General features: G+C 37.2%; 1 protein-coding gene across 1 annotated transcript; it reads left to right on the plus strand.

The window, feature by feature from the left end:
• The first annotated feature begins 433 nt into the window (after positions 1-433).
• On the plus strand, positions 434-16,350 carry LOC577615 (atrial natriuretic peptide receptor 1-like). Its single transcript, XM_031000079.1, has 21 exons — positions 434-572; positions 1,821-1,976; positions 2,379-2,514; positions 2,975-3,069; positions 4,023-4,155; positions 4,462-4,546; positions 5,721-5,847; positions 6,422-6,487; positions 6,916-6,993; positions 7,503-7,607; positions 8,194-8,265; positions 8,879-9,029; positions 10,205-10,354; positions 10,780-10,951; positions 11,547-11,699; positions 12,049-12,172; positions 13,082-13,150; positions 13,734-13,908; positions 14,192-14,290; positions 15,428-15,519; positions 15,817-16,350. Exons 1-21 carry the CDS (start codon positions 468-470, stop codon positions 15,883-15,885), a joined length of 2,412 nt encoding a protein of 803 aa, XP_030855939.1. The 5' UTR covers positions 434-467; the 3' UTR covers positions 15,886-16,350.
• The last annotated feature ends 1,271 nt before the right edge of the window (positions 16,351-17,621 follow it).

A 17,621-nucleotide genomic window follows, 5' to 3' on the forward strand; every position in this document is an offset into this window, starting at 1 on the left:
ACCAGAGGATTGAAGAATTTATTGTAATATCTGTAATATGATATATGTAATCTGTAATCTGTAATATACAGGTGATAAAATGGTTTTTCATGCAGACAGTAAAGTCCAGAAATGGGTAATTACGTAAATGTTTTTTGTCATGCATCCTTTTGTCAATTGATATAATTTGTTTGTATCGAATGGCACACACACATTGCGTATGTGCCAATTAAGCGGCTCCAGCAAACGAGACTGATGTCGGTCTCGTGGGCCTTCGGTCTTATGTGTTATCGGTCTTATTGGCTGTCGACCAATTGGAATATCCCGGTACTGATCAATATCTTTAGCAAATAAAAGATTACAAAATTATAACCGATTCCAACTGCATGAATCTATTACTTTTTTCACTCCATTTTCAACTTCCATCTCTTTTTCTTTTCTATAAAGTCATCATCATTGCAGCACGTGGAGAGCTAGTACGAGAGACAATGCTGTTGGCCTACGACATGGGACTTATCAATGGGGAGTATGCATTTATCAGCATCGAACCTTTCAGTAATACGTTGGTCTTTGGCGATGACAACTGGAAACAGGTAATACATTATTGATATCCGGCATTCTTCAATGAAAAATTCCAAATACCTATGGCTTGTGTAATCTGCAAAAAAGAAGTTTTCTTTGATAGATATAACTCTTGTCTTTGTCATTTCATGAGATAACCTCTCATAATATCAACTTATTATATCAACCCATGACATTTTTCAGCAAAAGCACTCAAAAAAAGTCGATGGCACGTCACTATTTTTCCTGCTTTCCATGACAGTTTAGCGATTCAACCCTGCCACTTCAAATACCTGCATTCCGCATGCGCATGATCAGGCTCATACAGTATTCAACACGTTATGATTCCTGACAGACGTATGCCTCATCCATTGTGATTCTCTCAATATTTTAAATAATTTACAAGGCCATTCTATAAAGACTGATTTTTGCTGCCAAGAATAAACTAAAAAATATATCATATTCTGTTAAACTGTGAGTACTGGGAAAGAAGGAGAGGTTTTGTTGAACATGAATTTATTTTGAACAATCGTTGATATTATATTCGATGAGGGGAGGTAATGTGATATTTTCATTTTATTCTGTCAATTCCGTTTACCTCTTTTCCGCAACGAATTGCATATTGACAAGTGATTTTGTTTTGTAAAGGGAAATGATGTCAGATCTGCTACTATACCACTGTTAAAATAAATTTCCATTTTATCATCCGGGTTTGGCAAGATGACAGAACACTGTATATTTTCGCCCAATCTCAAAATAAAAATATGTTACCAGATTCAAAATATCCATCTTGTCACTGTACGCCTGCCATTATAAATCCATGTTGTCAACATTTTTGTGTTTCTGATATACGAATAAACTACAGTAAAATTAAATTGTATGAGAATTGAGGGCAGCATATCGGCTGCATTGCTATGTTTATTACTACCACTTCAGCGATTTATTATTATTTTATTTTATGTAAGAGAAAAGTAGGACTAAATAGAGATTGCCTACGTGATATTCGGACCAAAAGTTCTTGTCTTTCAATCTCATGTCCCACCCCCCCCCCCCGAAAAAAAAAAAAATTACATCACTTTCCCCTGCTTCCGCACCTCCGCCTGTCCATCTATCCTTTCCACATCTTCTAAATGTATCTGCCTTCTGTAACCCCTCCTCCCCTGTGGATTCGCATGAACGCAATAAAGTGATACACGCCATACAAATGCTGATTTGTATTACAATTACTATTACTTTGTTATTATTGTCATCATTATTATTATCCTCCTCATTATTATTAGAATGATGGCCGTGACGAGGACGCGAAGAAGGCTTACGAAGCTCTACTCACCATCCGTCTCTACGAACCAACCACACACGAATACAAAGATTTCCAGAAGGAACTGGAACGCAGGGAACAGAGGGATTACAACTGGACCAGACCTGATCCTGATCACGTGAGTATCATCAACTCAATATACAACTATTACCGTGGTCAGTGTACTATTTCTTTTTCATTTGGGTTGATGGTAATTGTGGTTATTTCCATTCACCCGAACTCCTTAATTTTTTGTTTAAAATTCCATTGATCCTTACCTTATTTTCACTGTAACATTGAACTTACTTCATTTGTCTCTACAACAATGTTTAAAGTGACAGGGATCAAATCTTACCTTTTGAAATGCTAAAATATTTTTGGAATTGACTAGTCAGACTTTTTCCAAGAGGAAGATTAGGCTACAATTTTTCTTAATTAGTTTCGATCAAGAACCACAATTTCTTTTTTTATTACTTGAATTGTCCTTCTAAATAAAAATGCCTCGTGATATTCATTATGACGTATGGGGTGCATTTTTTAGAACAATTACTTTGCGAGTGCCTTCCACGATGCCGTCATCCTGTATTCTCTTGCCGTCAACGAAACCTTAGCTGAGGGTGGCGACATCCGAGATGGTTACAAGATCACGAGGAAGATGTGGAACAGAACGTTTGAGGGTGAGGATGAGGAATTGATATTTTCCGAGGATAGACATCTATCATTTTGAATTGCTTTGGGATGTTAATATTATTAAGTGATATTGTTAAAAAATGACCATTTCTAAAGAAGTTGGCATGACATTTTTATCAGGAGGGCGAAATTGCTCAACATATATTTTGTTCAAAAGTGTGAAATTCAATGAATGCGTTATCTTTTTCTCTTTCTTTTTTCGTCTTCGTCCCCTGTATTATGTCTATCTCTCCCTCTCTCTCTCTCTCTCTCTCTCATCCTCTTTTCCTCATTATTCGCTGTTTATATCTATTCGAGTGTGATTGTCTCTTCATTCTCTTTCTCTGTCTGTTTTACTCTTCTCTATGACTGTGCATCCTTTCATTATCTCGTTCAACCCCCGGTTCAACCTCTCTCTCTCTCTCTCTCTCTCTCTTATAACAAACTTCGAAATATGATCTTTGATAGGTATCTCTGGTACGGTGACTATCAACAGTAACGGTGATCGCGATGCTGACTATTCACTGTGGGACATGACTGACACAGAAGAAGGTACCTTTGAGGTAAGTATACCTACTCGGCAAATGTTAGTGAAGTTCTGGGCTACAGCACAAGGAAGCGATAGAAGATGAGACTCGCAGTCCATAAGACCAACAAACATAAGTCCGATGCGCCTTCTGAAAAGTTATCTATTGGTTTGTTAAACCAACAGCAAGCAAATGAAACCGTCGTCGGGCCTTCTTACTTTATGGGGGTTCACAAGACTGACATTATCGGTGTTATGAGTGGAAAGTACTGCGATTTCCGCGAGACCGGTCTCGTGGGGCTTCTGAAAAGTTATCGAATCTTTCACTAGACAGGCAGCAAACTAGACCGACATGCCAATGTCGTCGGCCTTTTGACACTTTTGAAGAGTTATTTGATGGGACCGTATTCGGTCTTACGGATGTATATACTGACTACTTTTCTAGGGTGTTCTCAAGACCCATAATGTCGTCCCAATGGGTTGAAAGTCTCGCTGTCCGTCGCTTTCGTTGGCCATGGTTCCACTGCGATGTCGCAAAGTTTTATATTCCCGAGCCGGACTGAATTCACAGTTTTTTTTCAAGATGATTGAAGAAGTCATAAAATAAAATGCATAGGATATTCAGTTGTAGAATGATTCATATACTATTGTCAAATCATAACATCTCATCGATAACAACTATTATACATGTACTATGAACAACACGGCTCTTTATATTCTTAAACAACAATACCCAAGTATTTGCTGGAGAATTTTACGGTATAAAATGGTGTATGAAGGCAATCTTTCATGGGGGTTCTTACGGGGTTATTGCATTTTCTCTTATTTGATCAAACCACTGTGTGTGTGTGTGTGTGTGTGTGTGTGTGTGTGTGTGTGTGTGCGTGCGTGTGTGCGTGTGTGCGTGTGTGTGTGTGTGTATATATATATATAGGTTTATTAAAATCAAATAAATGTAATGTTTTATCGTAATAATGTTCTCATTTACAGGTGATAGCGAACTACTACGGTGCGACTGGTGAGTTTAAGGTAACTGATATAGCGCCTGTATGGCCTGGGGGAGCTACGGGACCGCCAAAAGACGAACCCGATTGCGGGTTTAACAACGAATACTGTGTGAATAGTAAGCATCTTCATGCAACTTTCCATTTCCTTTTTTTTTCTTCTTTATTTTTTGTTAACAGTATACAAACAAAGTAGATGTATATATGTTGACATGAATTTATTGTAATCATCAAAATACAAGAGCTTGGTGATAAAGTCGAAGTACATGTATGTCTTTGGTTACCCAGTGACCAAGTAATAACAAAAGATGCCAACATGATCAGTGAGATTGCGATAAAACTTTAATATTTTCACGCCGCCAAATCGCCTTAAACATGGTTTTGCATAAACATTTTCATCGTATCTTATCAAATGTTATTTTCAGAAGATTTGCCTGTACTTGGCATTGTTGGTATCACAGCTGGTGTCGTGGTTATAGCAGCTCTCTGTGCCATCTTTCTTATCTACAGGTATATAACATCGACCATCACAACATTCCCTGACCCTTTTCTACTAAATACTAAGAGCTTGTTTTTTGTTTTTTAGATTTGTTCGTATTGATTTTGAAGTGATTTAGTAATTACTGAGAGTATGATTGTCATACTTCATAGTACCCATATATTTTAGAAAAGACCATAATCGTATGTTGTTCATTATTCAGTAGCTGTTTTTTTTTTGGTCTTCATCCAGGACTTGTTGTAAAACGTTTCAGTTCTCTTATCACTTAACATTATGCTAATTGAAATAAAAACATCAACAGAAAGTAGGGTTAAAGGTACTATGTCCCTTTTGCAGCCAACCTCAAATTCTGTAGAACTTTGCAGGAATTATGAATATGTCATGTATGTCCTATCTGTGAAATTTAAACGTTAGCAGTGTCCTCATATTCAAATTATGCAAGGAAACCCGTTTACTTGCTAGACTTCAATGTCAGACACTATTGAGTGGCTGACTGGCTTTTTTTCTTCTTTGGTAATAACATACATGAAAAGGGTTGTAAAGGGTACATGAGCATTTGTCTACATCAATAACCCACTTCTTGTGATGGCCAAGATTAAACTGATTGAATCTTTGCGCAGCATAAAACGTATGACCATTCGGTACAATAATTGTCTGAAAAATCAAGACTATTACTTTTGGGCTCTATAGCCCTAAAGTCGATTTGACACTAATAGTCGTTATTTTACCACTTAAAGACATTTTCAAGCCCCACCTTTTTTAGGGAAGTTCTAAATTAGTATTATCTTTCAAATGCAGTTGGAATTTAACTTTTTCATTTTTTGGCCTGCAAATGGGACATAGTACCTTTAAGGTAGAACAGAGACGTGTAATCATCCATCATTATTATAATTTAACAAAGTTATGCAATGCACACAGCTGTTGCATTTCTGAGGGTCCTAATTATTGTTTAAGATGCAAAATACGCCGATTTTTTAAATTTCATTTAGGTGTGTTGCTCCAATATGGAACAAAGTTAGAGAGAAAATTGCACATGAACATTACGAGAAATTTATTTGTTAGACATCGTTTACCAAAACAATATTGTTATTGTTGTTACGTCACTAGAATAATTGATTTGATTGACTCTTTTACTCATTTAATTTGAATTTAATCTGTAACACGCCCAAATTGGCCATCTCCTAGAAAACTTCGACTGGATGCCGAACTGATGAAGATGTCGTGGCGGATCAAGTGGGAGGAGTTGGTCTTCGAGGAAATCGGCAAATCGGTTACCACGGCAACGTCAGGATCCAGAATAGTTGCATCCAGGGTGAGAGCTTTACCAACATACCCGAACGCATCAGCAAATATACCGATTGTTCTCCTTTCGTCTCCATTGCGAATCCTCTACAAGTTTAATCAAACAAAAGCATGGGGAATCTTTTGTTCATTGCTCTTTCCCTATAAATGTTTTTTCGCCTGCATGACGCCCCTTAATATCTCTAGCCTCTCTCTCTCTCTCTCTCCTCTCTCTCTCTCTCTCTCTCTCTAGATATATATATATATGCCTCTATAGCTCACCCTCTCTCGTTAAACATTTTTCGTTCACTCACTAACACTCACATTTTATCTATTCGTCTATTTTACTCTCTCTCTCTCTCTCTCTCTCTCTCTCTCTCTCTATATATCTTTACCTCTCATCCATCTCTTTCTCCTTATCCTTGCTTTTATATGTTGTTACATCTCCATACATGTCTCTTTTTGTTTGAATACCGTCTGTCTTCTTAATTTTGATGTCATCACACTTCCGTTATTTTTAGATGTACTCCTTAGAGTTTTGGAGACATGGCGACAATTGATCAATAATGCTATTTGGTTTGTATCTTCTTTCCCTGATGATATAGGGCACTCTCATTAATTCAGATTGTCAGGAAGGAGGCCAGATCTTTGCTACAGTTGCAAGATACAAGGTTAGACATGTTCAGATCTAGTCTTATCTCATTTAACTTAACTTATTATTCAACTCGCTCCCCCCTCTCACTCTCTCTCTCTCTCTCTCTCTCTCCGTCTCTATCTCTGTATGGTTTGTTTTACTTGTTTTTTCTTAATATACTTTTTATCTTCTCAGCTTCCTCTTCCTTTCTGTCTTCTATTGACATCACATATAATCGTTTACCTTTCATGTCCCTTCTTATTTCCAAATCCCTATCCTTCTTATTTTTCAAAATAGTGTCAACCGAGTACCTGATATACCCGATGGCATTTCAGTGTCACAATACAGTTGAACTACATCCAAAATTACATTTGGTTGGTATTGATTTATGCTTCACAAACTCATGGAATACATGTTCAGGTTTACCATGGAAATCATATAACAAATGTTTTCTGTCTCATTCAGGGTCGTTTAGTGATGGTGAAACGGATCAATAAAGGCAAGATCGAACTCACTCGAGACGTTTTAATGGAGCTTAGAAATGTAAGCGTTTCATTTACAACTTTCTCTTCTAACATCGTTTCCATTTCCCCTGTCTCATCTCATTCAATCAATATCTTTCCCTATTTTTCCACTTTTATACTGCAGCCATATTGGAGAGACTCATTCTTTATGGATGAACGATATCCGAAATTGTATACGTTCGTTTTTCTGCATATTTTGTTGTTGCTTGTTATTTAGTATGTTTTTATTTTTTCTTTCAGATTAGTAAAAAAAAAAAAAAAGGCATAAGGCATGTTGTAATTTATATTTTTCATTTTCTTGAAACCTGGAAAAAGTTAATGGTGTGCACTGCTGTACAACAATCTCTATAACTATGCCTCGGTAATATATTATTTTTAGCATGTTATATACTCGTTGAGGTTATTCCATTTAAACAAAATTGACATCATCCTTGATCCATTTTGATCAATAATTCAGGGGGAAAATGTCCTCCGTAGCGTCATGTTTCTATTCATTGATAATGCTGTGTTATTTGGTCTGCATAATAGATGAGGAACTTGGAACACACAAACATCGTTCGCTTCGTTGGCGCATGCGTGGACCCGCCCAATCAGACCATCATGACTGACTACTGTCCCCGAGGGAGTTTGCAGGTATTAGCATAGCATTGTATTTCAATTTCAAATACATCACTTTTGCAAATTTTGAAGTTCCTATTTGTACTTCCAACTGGAATTATTTAGAAATCTTAACAGTCAGTATAATCAGCTCCAAGGAACTTATTTAGGGGGAGTACGGTGTGCATACAATGTAGTTTTTGCATCCGATTTCAGTGAAGAAGAAAAAAAAAAATATATATATATTTTTTTTTAAATTGCATAATAATGATAATAATAATAGATTAATAGATAAATCAATCGAAATCGATATAAATAATGCACAATTAGAAGAAACATATCCAAGTAACAACAATTTTCATTAATTTTTCTTCTTCAACAATGAATTCAAAAGAAAAAGAATTGTAGATGTGTGACAACGATTTGCACGTCTCTTGAGAGACCAATGTCGGAACTGTGAACGCAACCAGTGGCATGTCCAACTTAAGTCGATCTTAGTCTTTGTCGAACACCACCCCCCCCCCCCCTGTTTAATTTCTTGGCGTGGATGTTTTTTAGCTTCAGATATAATGAGACGCTGTTTGTTGAAAAGATTAAAATGTCCTTATTTTTATTTGTCTAGGATATCTTGGAGAATGATCATCTCAAACTGGACTGGATGTTTCGACAGTCTCTGCTCATGGATGCAGTCAGGGTTAGATTTCTTAATTGTCTTTCACTTCGGTTAATAATATTAATAATATTCAGCTTTTTTATAGCGATTCATACATCTCGGATGTCTCTGAGCGCTTTACAGACATACTACTACCCCGGTTATTGGATTCAGTGCTTGCCCGCACACAATATTATGTGCACAATCTCCACTCCCTGGGGAGCATTCCAGCCAGGCGTTACTTGACGGCTCTCGTATTCAAGAGCTTAGCAAATTAAATCAAATGATACACGTTACTTCCGGCTCTGTTATTACTTTCTTGTAGAATTCCCTTCCCATTTAAAATATTTCTTGCATGCTTAGAAATGATACGCATCACCTGAATTAGTCAGTACTCGAACTTTATGTAGACTATGTTTGTCTGATTACTTTTAGAGACAGCTCTCTTTAACATGTATTTCTGTACGAACGTACTGTATATACTGATTTTAATGCGAGTACCAAAGACCAAACGACCAAAATAATTCACATTTTCTCACCAGCTTGAAAACAGTCATATCGCTTTCAAAAGTTTGTCCATCTCGAAGTAAGAAAATGTTCACTTTTGGAAGATGCCTTTCTTTTCTTCAAATATCTACTTTAAATTATCTTTTAGGGGACCCACTACCTCCACGACAGTGGAATTGGAGTCCACGGCCGAATGATGTCATCAAACTGTGTAGTCGATGGGCGGTTTGTTCTCAAGCTAACCGACTTTGGGATTCCCTCATTGAGACCGTCCTTTATTGACAGTGAAAACAAATACAGTAAGTCAATAATTTAGATTTATTATATCAACAATTAAAAGAAATCATAATGTCTAGAAAAATATTATATAAATGAATCATTATGATTATGATTACAAAAAATACTTATATATTCATTTATATTCCACATACTAAGAATCTTGCTCTACGATTGGTCAAAAGTAAATCACGGGATGAAAGATAGTTCGCCCATTATTGATGGGAGAAGCAAAAAGTTTGTTACACTGTGTAGATAGTACTACTATCTACACAGTGCAACGCACTTTCACTGAAGATAGAGGTACTATCTACACAGGGCAACGCACTTTCACTGAAGATTATCCAAAATCGCACTAAAACAAGCGTAATTAAGCGCGCATTACCAATGTGCGCAATTAAAGCAAACACATGCGCGCACCGTACCCTCAAGGGGTTGGGCTAAACTTTAACTTTTTTGGTTTGAATTTGGGGCTGTACTGGTGTCTTTCATGTAGATGCATACACGTCCTTCTCTTTTTGTAGTTAAATTGTTTTAGATGTGGAATATAAAGCAAATAATCACCTTTTGGTTTCAGGCGATGGCAAACTATCACTTCCTCGTCGATCAGAATGTATACGCTATCTTTCCTCAGCTTCGCTTCGGAAAAATAGCTACATCCAGATCGCCTCGGAAGTGATAGTTTTGTCCCATCACCTTCACCAACGGTAGTTATTTGCTTAATATGCATCATATCTATATTTACATTTCGTTTGGGGTGTTTACGTAACTGTCTTTCAAGTAAAGGACGAAAGCGCTTGACAATGATACCTTTTTTTAGATTTAATTAAATTATGATTCTGCACTTAACGCACATTTTCAATGCCACTGGGGAATTTTCCAGGTAGATACAAAGGTTACAGGCACCACTCGTTATAAATCCAAGCATAATGACGTCTCTTCAAATTTTATTTGTTTAAGTCTCTTTCATTTATATTATCTTTTCCTTCCTTCTTCTTCTTCTTCTTCTTCTTCTTCTATATCTATATACATGTAATAGTATATCTGTAAAGCGCTTAGAGACATCGTAGATGTATTAGGCGCTATATAAAAGCGGAATATTATTACTATTATTATTATTATTATTATTCTACTTCTTCTTCTTTATTTTCTTCCTCCTCCTCTCTTTCTCGTTCAATTCCATCTCCATATTCTTCAGAGCTCTTGTGGAGGGCTCCAGAACACCTCAGAAACCCCAATAGCCCTCCGACGAAAGAGGGAGACATCTACAGCCTAGGGATCATCATGTTGGAGATAGGCACACGATCAGGACCGTTCGATGAAGAACGCAAGTTCATGGATACTGACCGTAAGTCCTTTGAGTATAGTTTCATCTGGTTTCAGACTCAATATCAAAAAGGAAATTAAAGAAAATTGGAACAAGTCTTAATCGTATTTCGTGAATCTTTTGCATAATTTGGTGTTGTTATTAGGCCTTAATTCGGTATCACAGGGGTTCGGCCTAATGTTCGGTAAGTTCTCAAGACCGAATATCAGATTTTCAAATTCTATATGCGAGCGAGCGAAGTGAGTGAGCAAAAGGTAACATTTTTGCATCGAAAATGTAATTTTTCCTCCAAAATTTTCTGTAAAGATGATAAAAACTACGAATCGGTCCTCTCGTTGCCCGAACATGGGGGAGCGGTTGCTTTGATATATCTACTAACTGTCATCGGCCACGGTCTTGATTCTCATAATAAAAATATGAAATGATGTTTCCGAATAATTGTACAGAGATCTTGGAGTGCTTAAAGTCAACGACAACTGAACCACCGTTTCGTGCCTCGATTCCCGAGTCGTCATGGGGTCCTGAGATCAAGGATCTCATGAAGCGATGTTGGGAAGAGAACCCAAGCGATCGACCAACCGCTAGTACTCTCCAGTCAACACTAAAGAAAGTTAACAAGTATGTTTGGTCTAGTTTCATCGGTAACAATATTCAGAATCGTGATATCAATGTAAGAGACGTGCTCTGGGCACAAGGGGCACCCCTTGACAAATTCACCGTACTTATTACAAATGTGCCCCCTGCCAGTTGAGATTCTGTTTATCGTTTGTTTTGTTTTGTTTATTTGCTCGTCAGATCCAACTCCCCCACCCCCCCCCCCAAAAAAAAAGAAGAAGAAAGAAAACGTATTGTTAGATCAAGGGCTTTAATCTAGCAGTTCTAATATTCAGTCCATGATTTGAATAAAAGTGATTCTACCAGAATATGTTTATTGTAAAAGTATAAAACAACAACATAAATGAATAAACCTCTCATTCAGTTCAAGAATACGACAATTCATTATTTATTCTCCGTTATTCATTGTTTTGCTTTCTTGTCCATTACAAATAAGGTAAATTGCCAAACATTATTTGAATATATTACATTTATCGTTTGGACCGATGTTTGTGAGTTGCTTCGTTTGAAACCAAACGAACGAATGTTGTTTAGATTTCAACTATAAATTAGGTTTTCACCATCTTAGTATGTTCAAGAATTTTGTTTTGTTACATAGGGGTACGTCTAGCGGTGGTAACATTCTGGACAATCTGTTGAATCGTATGGAACAGTATGCCAGCAACCTAGAGGCTCTGGTGGAAGAGAGAACAGCTGCTTTCCTCGAGGAAAAGAAACGATCAGAGACACTGCTCTATGAAGTACTACCCAGGTAAATACAAGATAATACTTAAAGAAACGATTAGATACACGGATTAAGAAATATATGTATAATTGTTTGACTTAATGATTGTGAGACATATACATATACAATTTTTCCGAGGGAATGTGAATTTAGGAATAAAGTATTCAAAGTATCATAAGTACAAATGGCATCCTTTTACTGCTGCTTTACAGTAGTAACACATTTGATCTGAATAGACAATAGAATACCGTTGTACCAGAACTCCAAAAGAGTGGATAAAGGTACACGAAAATAAATTATCGAGAAATTAATTTTGTAACATGTTTGTCGTTGTCGTTTGATAGAATTTGTTGTATTTCATCTTTTATCTCTGTAGATCTGTGGCGGAGCAATTGAAGCTAGGCAAGTCTGTCGACCCCGAGTCTTACGAGAACGTCACCATTTTCTTCAGTGACATCGTTGGGTTTACCGCCATCTCTTCCGAGAGTACACCCCTTCAGGTACGTCACTGCGGATTCGTTATAGACATTCTACATGTGCTTATTTTTTGTTTAAAGCTTATCTGTACTTGTTTATAAGAGGGAATAGACCGCCCTGCAAGGTCACTGGACAGGTGGTTATCTCATCAACTCAGCTTTCATTAACATAAGAAAAAGAGGATCATGGGGGACCAATGGTCACCGATTAGGCATTGTTTGCTATACAGAGGGAGCAAGTAGCTACGAGTAGGACAGTGTGGCTTTAAGATTCGGGTACCTACGCGTAACTACTAAATGGACCCACGTGCCGTTGTGAAGAAAGGAGTGGATTGACAATCCGTCTACTAATTCTATATTTTTGGTTGTAAATAAAAGTCAAAATTGTTACTCGGATTTTTCTCTTCTCTTCCCTTCAAGACAGACAAACTACCCTTCATCCGTATGGCGGATGGCATGGGGTGACGGCTTTATTGCAGTTTGGTTTCATTTGTTTGATGGTTTATTTTACATGACTGCTAAGGGAGCATTGTATGCTTGTAACAGGGATATGTGAGTTAACTCACATATCCCTGCTTGTAAGTCCTCGCCGAGAATTGAAACCTTACAAAGGGGCAAAAGCACATCGGATCCTCCCAGCTACGAGACCACTGAGCAAACTCGTCTTGGAGTTATGAATCTGATTTCCTGGTGGGAACATGTCCTTTTTTCAACCTTCCACTTTCAATTTTTTTTGTCTAGCAGTCTCCCTCTGTATCAGTTTTAAAGATTTTCACGACCACATGCCAAATTAAGGTCAACTTATTCAAATTTAAAACAGAATGATACATACAGAATTATATGATTTTAAAAAAATCCTTACATCCGTCAACTTTTTCATGTACGATTCTTCTCATACGATTAACATGTACCATTCTCTTCCTTATCTTGCAGGTGGTTGCTCTCTTGAATGATCTCTATATTTGTTTTGACGGCATCATCGCTAACTCTGATGTTTACAAGGTATGAATACATGCTCTTTGATGGAAAAGAAGAAAAAGTTTAACTAGGTTGAGTAGAATGCAAATAGCAATGAAGAAAATAATATTCAGTTCTTGAGTAGCACATAATGTGAAACTCCGCTTCCAAAGTGCTTGGAAGTTATTAGTCAGATTTTAGCCGAGATTCACTGATATATCTTGGAGATTTCGGGTACAGACAAAAAGTATTTAGGTATCAGGAAGCGACTTCAAGAAATTGGTTTAGACCCAAAGTTGACACAAAAATCGACGCATGATTTACTCGGAAGGTAGATAAACTAAATTAGCACCTGGATACCGGCTGTTCTCTTCATGAAATGTGAAGAATTTGGGGGGAAAATGTCAATATATCTCAAAGAAATGCCCTAAAAGTTGAGTTTCAAACTTTCGCAAGCCACTATTCATAATTGTAAAGGAAGGAATTTTCTCCCCATTATATGATTGTCTATATTTTATTATTCACTTTTTCTTACGTATAATTATGTATCTCGACCGTTATGTGTCTAAAAGACAGACAAGAGCTTGCCAGTTGTGAAAGGATCCCATTTATTTGTACTGCTCTACAGGTTGAAACTATCGGCGATGCTTACATGGTGGTATCGGGTCTGCCCATCCGCAATGGCATTACGCATGCTCGTGAGATCGCCGAGATGTCCCTGTCTCTCCTGGAGGCTGTCAAGTCGTTCAAGATACGCCATCGGCCCGATGAACAACTAAAGCTACGAGCAGGGATACATTCCGGTAAGAACGGACATTTATTTATTTATTATTTGGCATTGTCCTCGAGAGCAGCGGCTACTATGACCTGGAGTAAACTTGGTTAAGAATATTCATTCATTTATTCAAGATTCAACATCGTCCTAGTAAAAATCTAGAGCAACACATTCTGAACTACTCAAGAGGGAAAAGCCCTGTACTCATTCAGGTTCTGGCATCCGGAATCTGAGCGCCTATAGATAAAGAAGAACATGGCGTATATGTTTTTCTTCATCATCTGAAAGAAGTTTTTGTATTTCCGTTTCAGGTCCATGCGTTGCTGGTGTGATCGGTCTGAAGATGCCTCGGTATTGTCTCTTCGGTGACACGGTCAACACCGCCTCCAGGATGGAGTCAAATGGAGAAGGTAAGGGATGGGGCTACGATGTTTATTTTTTAACGTAAGTTCTGAAGTCTACCAAGAACAGGGGAGAGTGGCGTCGTTAGAACAAAGAAAAGGTCATCAGATTTCGATTTTAAAGGGTCGGTCGGTTGTTGGTTTCTTTTACGTCACTGCTTAGAAAGCATGACTGTGTACGACTGTAAGCAAGCAACTAGGGGCTAGGGGACCGATAGCTTAAAGTCGTTTCAGAAGGACTTGGTAGTGAGGATTAATGCCTTACGAAAGGGCCCTAGCGACTTGGTTTCAAACCCGGGACATGTCTGTTACGAAAACTATGCTCTGCCACGGAGCCATCGCGCCTCATTTAAGCAGTTAAAAAAGTAGGTTCTAAAAATACACATTTGTATTTTCGACCAAGATTTTGAGTTTAGAATTCCAGTCCCAATTCCTCCATTCTAGCAACACTACAGAGAGGAGGGTGAAAAACGTTTTTTAATTTTTGTAAAAGAATAGTGGTATCAGAGATCAAGCGCGTAGCTACGATTTTATTTTAGGAGGGGCGGTAGTACGTGAGCGCCGAAGCGCGGTCCGTAGGGTGGGGGCAGTGGCGGATCCAGGGGGGGGCCTGGGGGCCCGGCCCCCCCTTGAGAAAAAATCATGCAAAATCACGCGATTTTTACCTTTTTGGGGGGTTGGCCCCCCCTGGCGCTCAAGGGTGTGGGTGCAAATTTTAAAATTTTCGAGGACCCCCCCCCCAAAAAAAATGTGCTCACTACCCCCCCCCCCCCCCCCCCCCCCCCCCCCCCACTGAGCGAATTTTCGGCTGGCTCAGTCGTTGCGATTTTTTTTGGACTCCAAAAAAAAAAAAAAGTGTCCGCTTACCCCCCCCCCCCCCCCCCCCCGGGGGGGGGGGGGGGGGCGACCACTCCCCACCGCCCCCTGGCTACGCGCCTGTCAACGATTGGATGGATTAAACATAATTAAAAATTCACCCTTTTTTACCAATGTACAGATTTCATTAATTCGATATATTAGAAAAAATTATATGTGATAATAATGATGTCGATGTCATTCCTGAAAGTTTCTAAATGTGCTTTCAGATTTTGATTTCAAAAGAAACAACAAACTGATCCCCACCTTTCACGTATTCTTTCCTATCAGCCATGAAGATCCACGCGAGTTCAGATTGCAAGGAAATCTTGGACAAGTTTGATGCTTTCGAGTTGGATCTTAGAGGGCAGGTGGAAATGAAGGTAAGAAACGGGATGAAGGGCTGTACCGTTATTTTTGGATCACTAAAACAATTGAAAGTCATCGGTGTTGTTGCTGCATTTGTAACAATAGGAGTTATAAAATAATGTTTCTTAATCAGATGTATATTTAAATGAAATTCGTTTATTATTCAACGATTCAATGCATACATCTTTTGCACAAGCTGCGCCTTTAGCATTTGACTGTCAAGTGGATTTGGCGCCTTATAAATCGTATGTATTATTATTCTTATTAATACATTCTTTCAGTAATTCAATGTCTTCCATTTCATCTCACAGGGCAAAGGATCACAGACGACGTACTGGTTGCTATCGCGAAATTCTAAGAAGGAGAAATGCATCTATTAATTATTTGAAAAATCTACACGGTTCGCCGAGGAACTAAAAAAAACAGTCGATCTGTCAACAAACGAGTCATACATGCGGTTTTTCATGTAATTCATGTGTCATGTTGACAATATTTAGCAGTCTTTAACTACTTATACTTTGTTCCATTATGCAACGGTGATGATGTGTAATGTTTGGTTACGAAAGAACAAATGTTAATCACTTGCCTCTTGGGATAGATATATGTGAATGCTGATACAACTTCAAACCGTCTATGACCTTGCATACGTCGTTGAATTGTACTTATGGATGGAGCAGATACATATTTACATCAAACTCAAAGATGTAACATATCTTTTCTTTATTTATTCATATATTACAAATGTATTCATATATTACAAATGTATGCTCAGAGTTTCGCTGTGTGACTTTTACAGGCATATATACTAACGCACCTCCTAAAATCTATATAAATCAGAGAAGAGAGAATGTACATGTATATCAGATACCTACGCAGTAGCATATCTACAAAATAACATACACATTTTGTAATAAAACACCAAAGGAATTATGAATATGGTTAGTACAAACATATTGTACAAATGGGATAAAAGCAACTTAAAAAATGATAACAGAACAAGTGCAAGTTCGAGAATCAGTAAACAGGATAAGTGTAATCAGACATGTGATGAATATACAAGTGCAATTTTAATAAATTATAAATAGGATAAAATTTAGGAAATGATTAGTAATGTGCAATACTGAAATGTCAAGACATTCTTTAAATGTTATATGTATAAAGTATATTTTGTAAATACATATGTACATGTAGGTTTTATGAGAGTTGTATAGAAACGAATGATATTCTTGTACATTCATTAATATGCATATACTTTACATGAATCAAGTGACCTATCAAAGGCAGTTTCATAATTATCATTATCGATATTTCATATTTTATCATCTAAACTTCATGCAGAACACAGTACATTCTAAAGAGGATCCATTTAATCCAAAGACTAATTCATAACTCGTTTCATAATAAAAAAATATTTAACTTTTTAAAGAAGAGATAACTTTTGTTGACATAAATTCACATCCATAAAACGTGTAGTCTTGACAGAACTCCTTTAAAATATTTAAGTATTATTCTTTGGCTACAATATGAGTATAACAAACAACAACTGTGTAAATATATTTTGTTATGTGTGCGAAGTTTCCGAATCGATAATTATTTATATCTGATAATGTACATTTGTAGCATAGGCTGTATTATAAAATCAACTTAATATTGGAAATTGTTAGAGCTACTAACAGCAAGTTTTTAACCTACATGCCTTGATCGTTGCTAGTACTTAATCGAGCGGTTGTAATGATTAGGCAGTACGAGAGGTGTCTTCGAAATAACATAACATGCTTTAGAAATCGAATATTTTAACCATGTGCGGAAAAATAAACTCTGCGAAAAGTGAACATTTATCAAAATCCATACTTGATGAATAACAAATAGACGATAAGCTATACAGCAAATTGAGTTCAATGACCACACTACAATTATTGATATATATGACAATGTTTATAATATACCGTGACCATATAGCTATATTCTGGCGTTATATTGAGTTACACCATTAAGTAATAATTCATGGGTGACGATTTACGTGTGCTTTAGTTAATTGCTCAGTCCTTTCAGAGTTAGTTTACTAAGTCTTGATGTTGGGAAAGGAAGAATTTATATTGTAAATATGTATAAGATG

This window comes from Strongylocentrotus purpuratus, unplaced genomic scaffold (assembly GCF_000002235.5).
Source record: "Strongylocentrotus purpuratus isolate Spur 01 unplaced genomic scaffold, Spur_5.0 spur5_scaffold_6, whole genome shotgun sequence".
NCBI lineage: Eukaryota > Metazoa > Echinodermata > Echinoidea > Camarodonta > Strongylocentrotidae > Strongylocentrotus > Strongylocentrotus purpuratus.

What these genes read in the sequence shown, in the direction of transcription:
- LOC577615 (XM_031000079.1), top strand. Translation starts at nt 468, where the DNA reads ATGCTGTTGGCCTACGACATGGGACTTATCAATGGGGAGTATGCATTT. An exon ending in GTGGAACAGAACGTTTGAGG is followed by an intron (nt 2,515 to 2,974) that starts GTGAGGATGAGG and finishes GATCTTTGATAG; the next exon opens with GTATCTCTGGTACGGTGACT. An exon ending in GATGGAGTCAAATGGAGAAG is followed by an intron (nt 14,291 to 15,427) that starts GTAAGGGATGGG and finishes CTTTCCTATCAG; the next exon opens with CCATGAAGATCCACGCGAGT.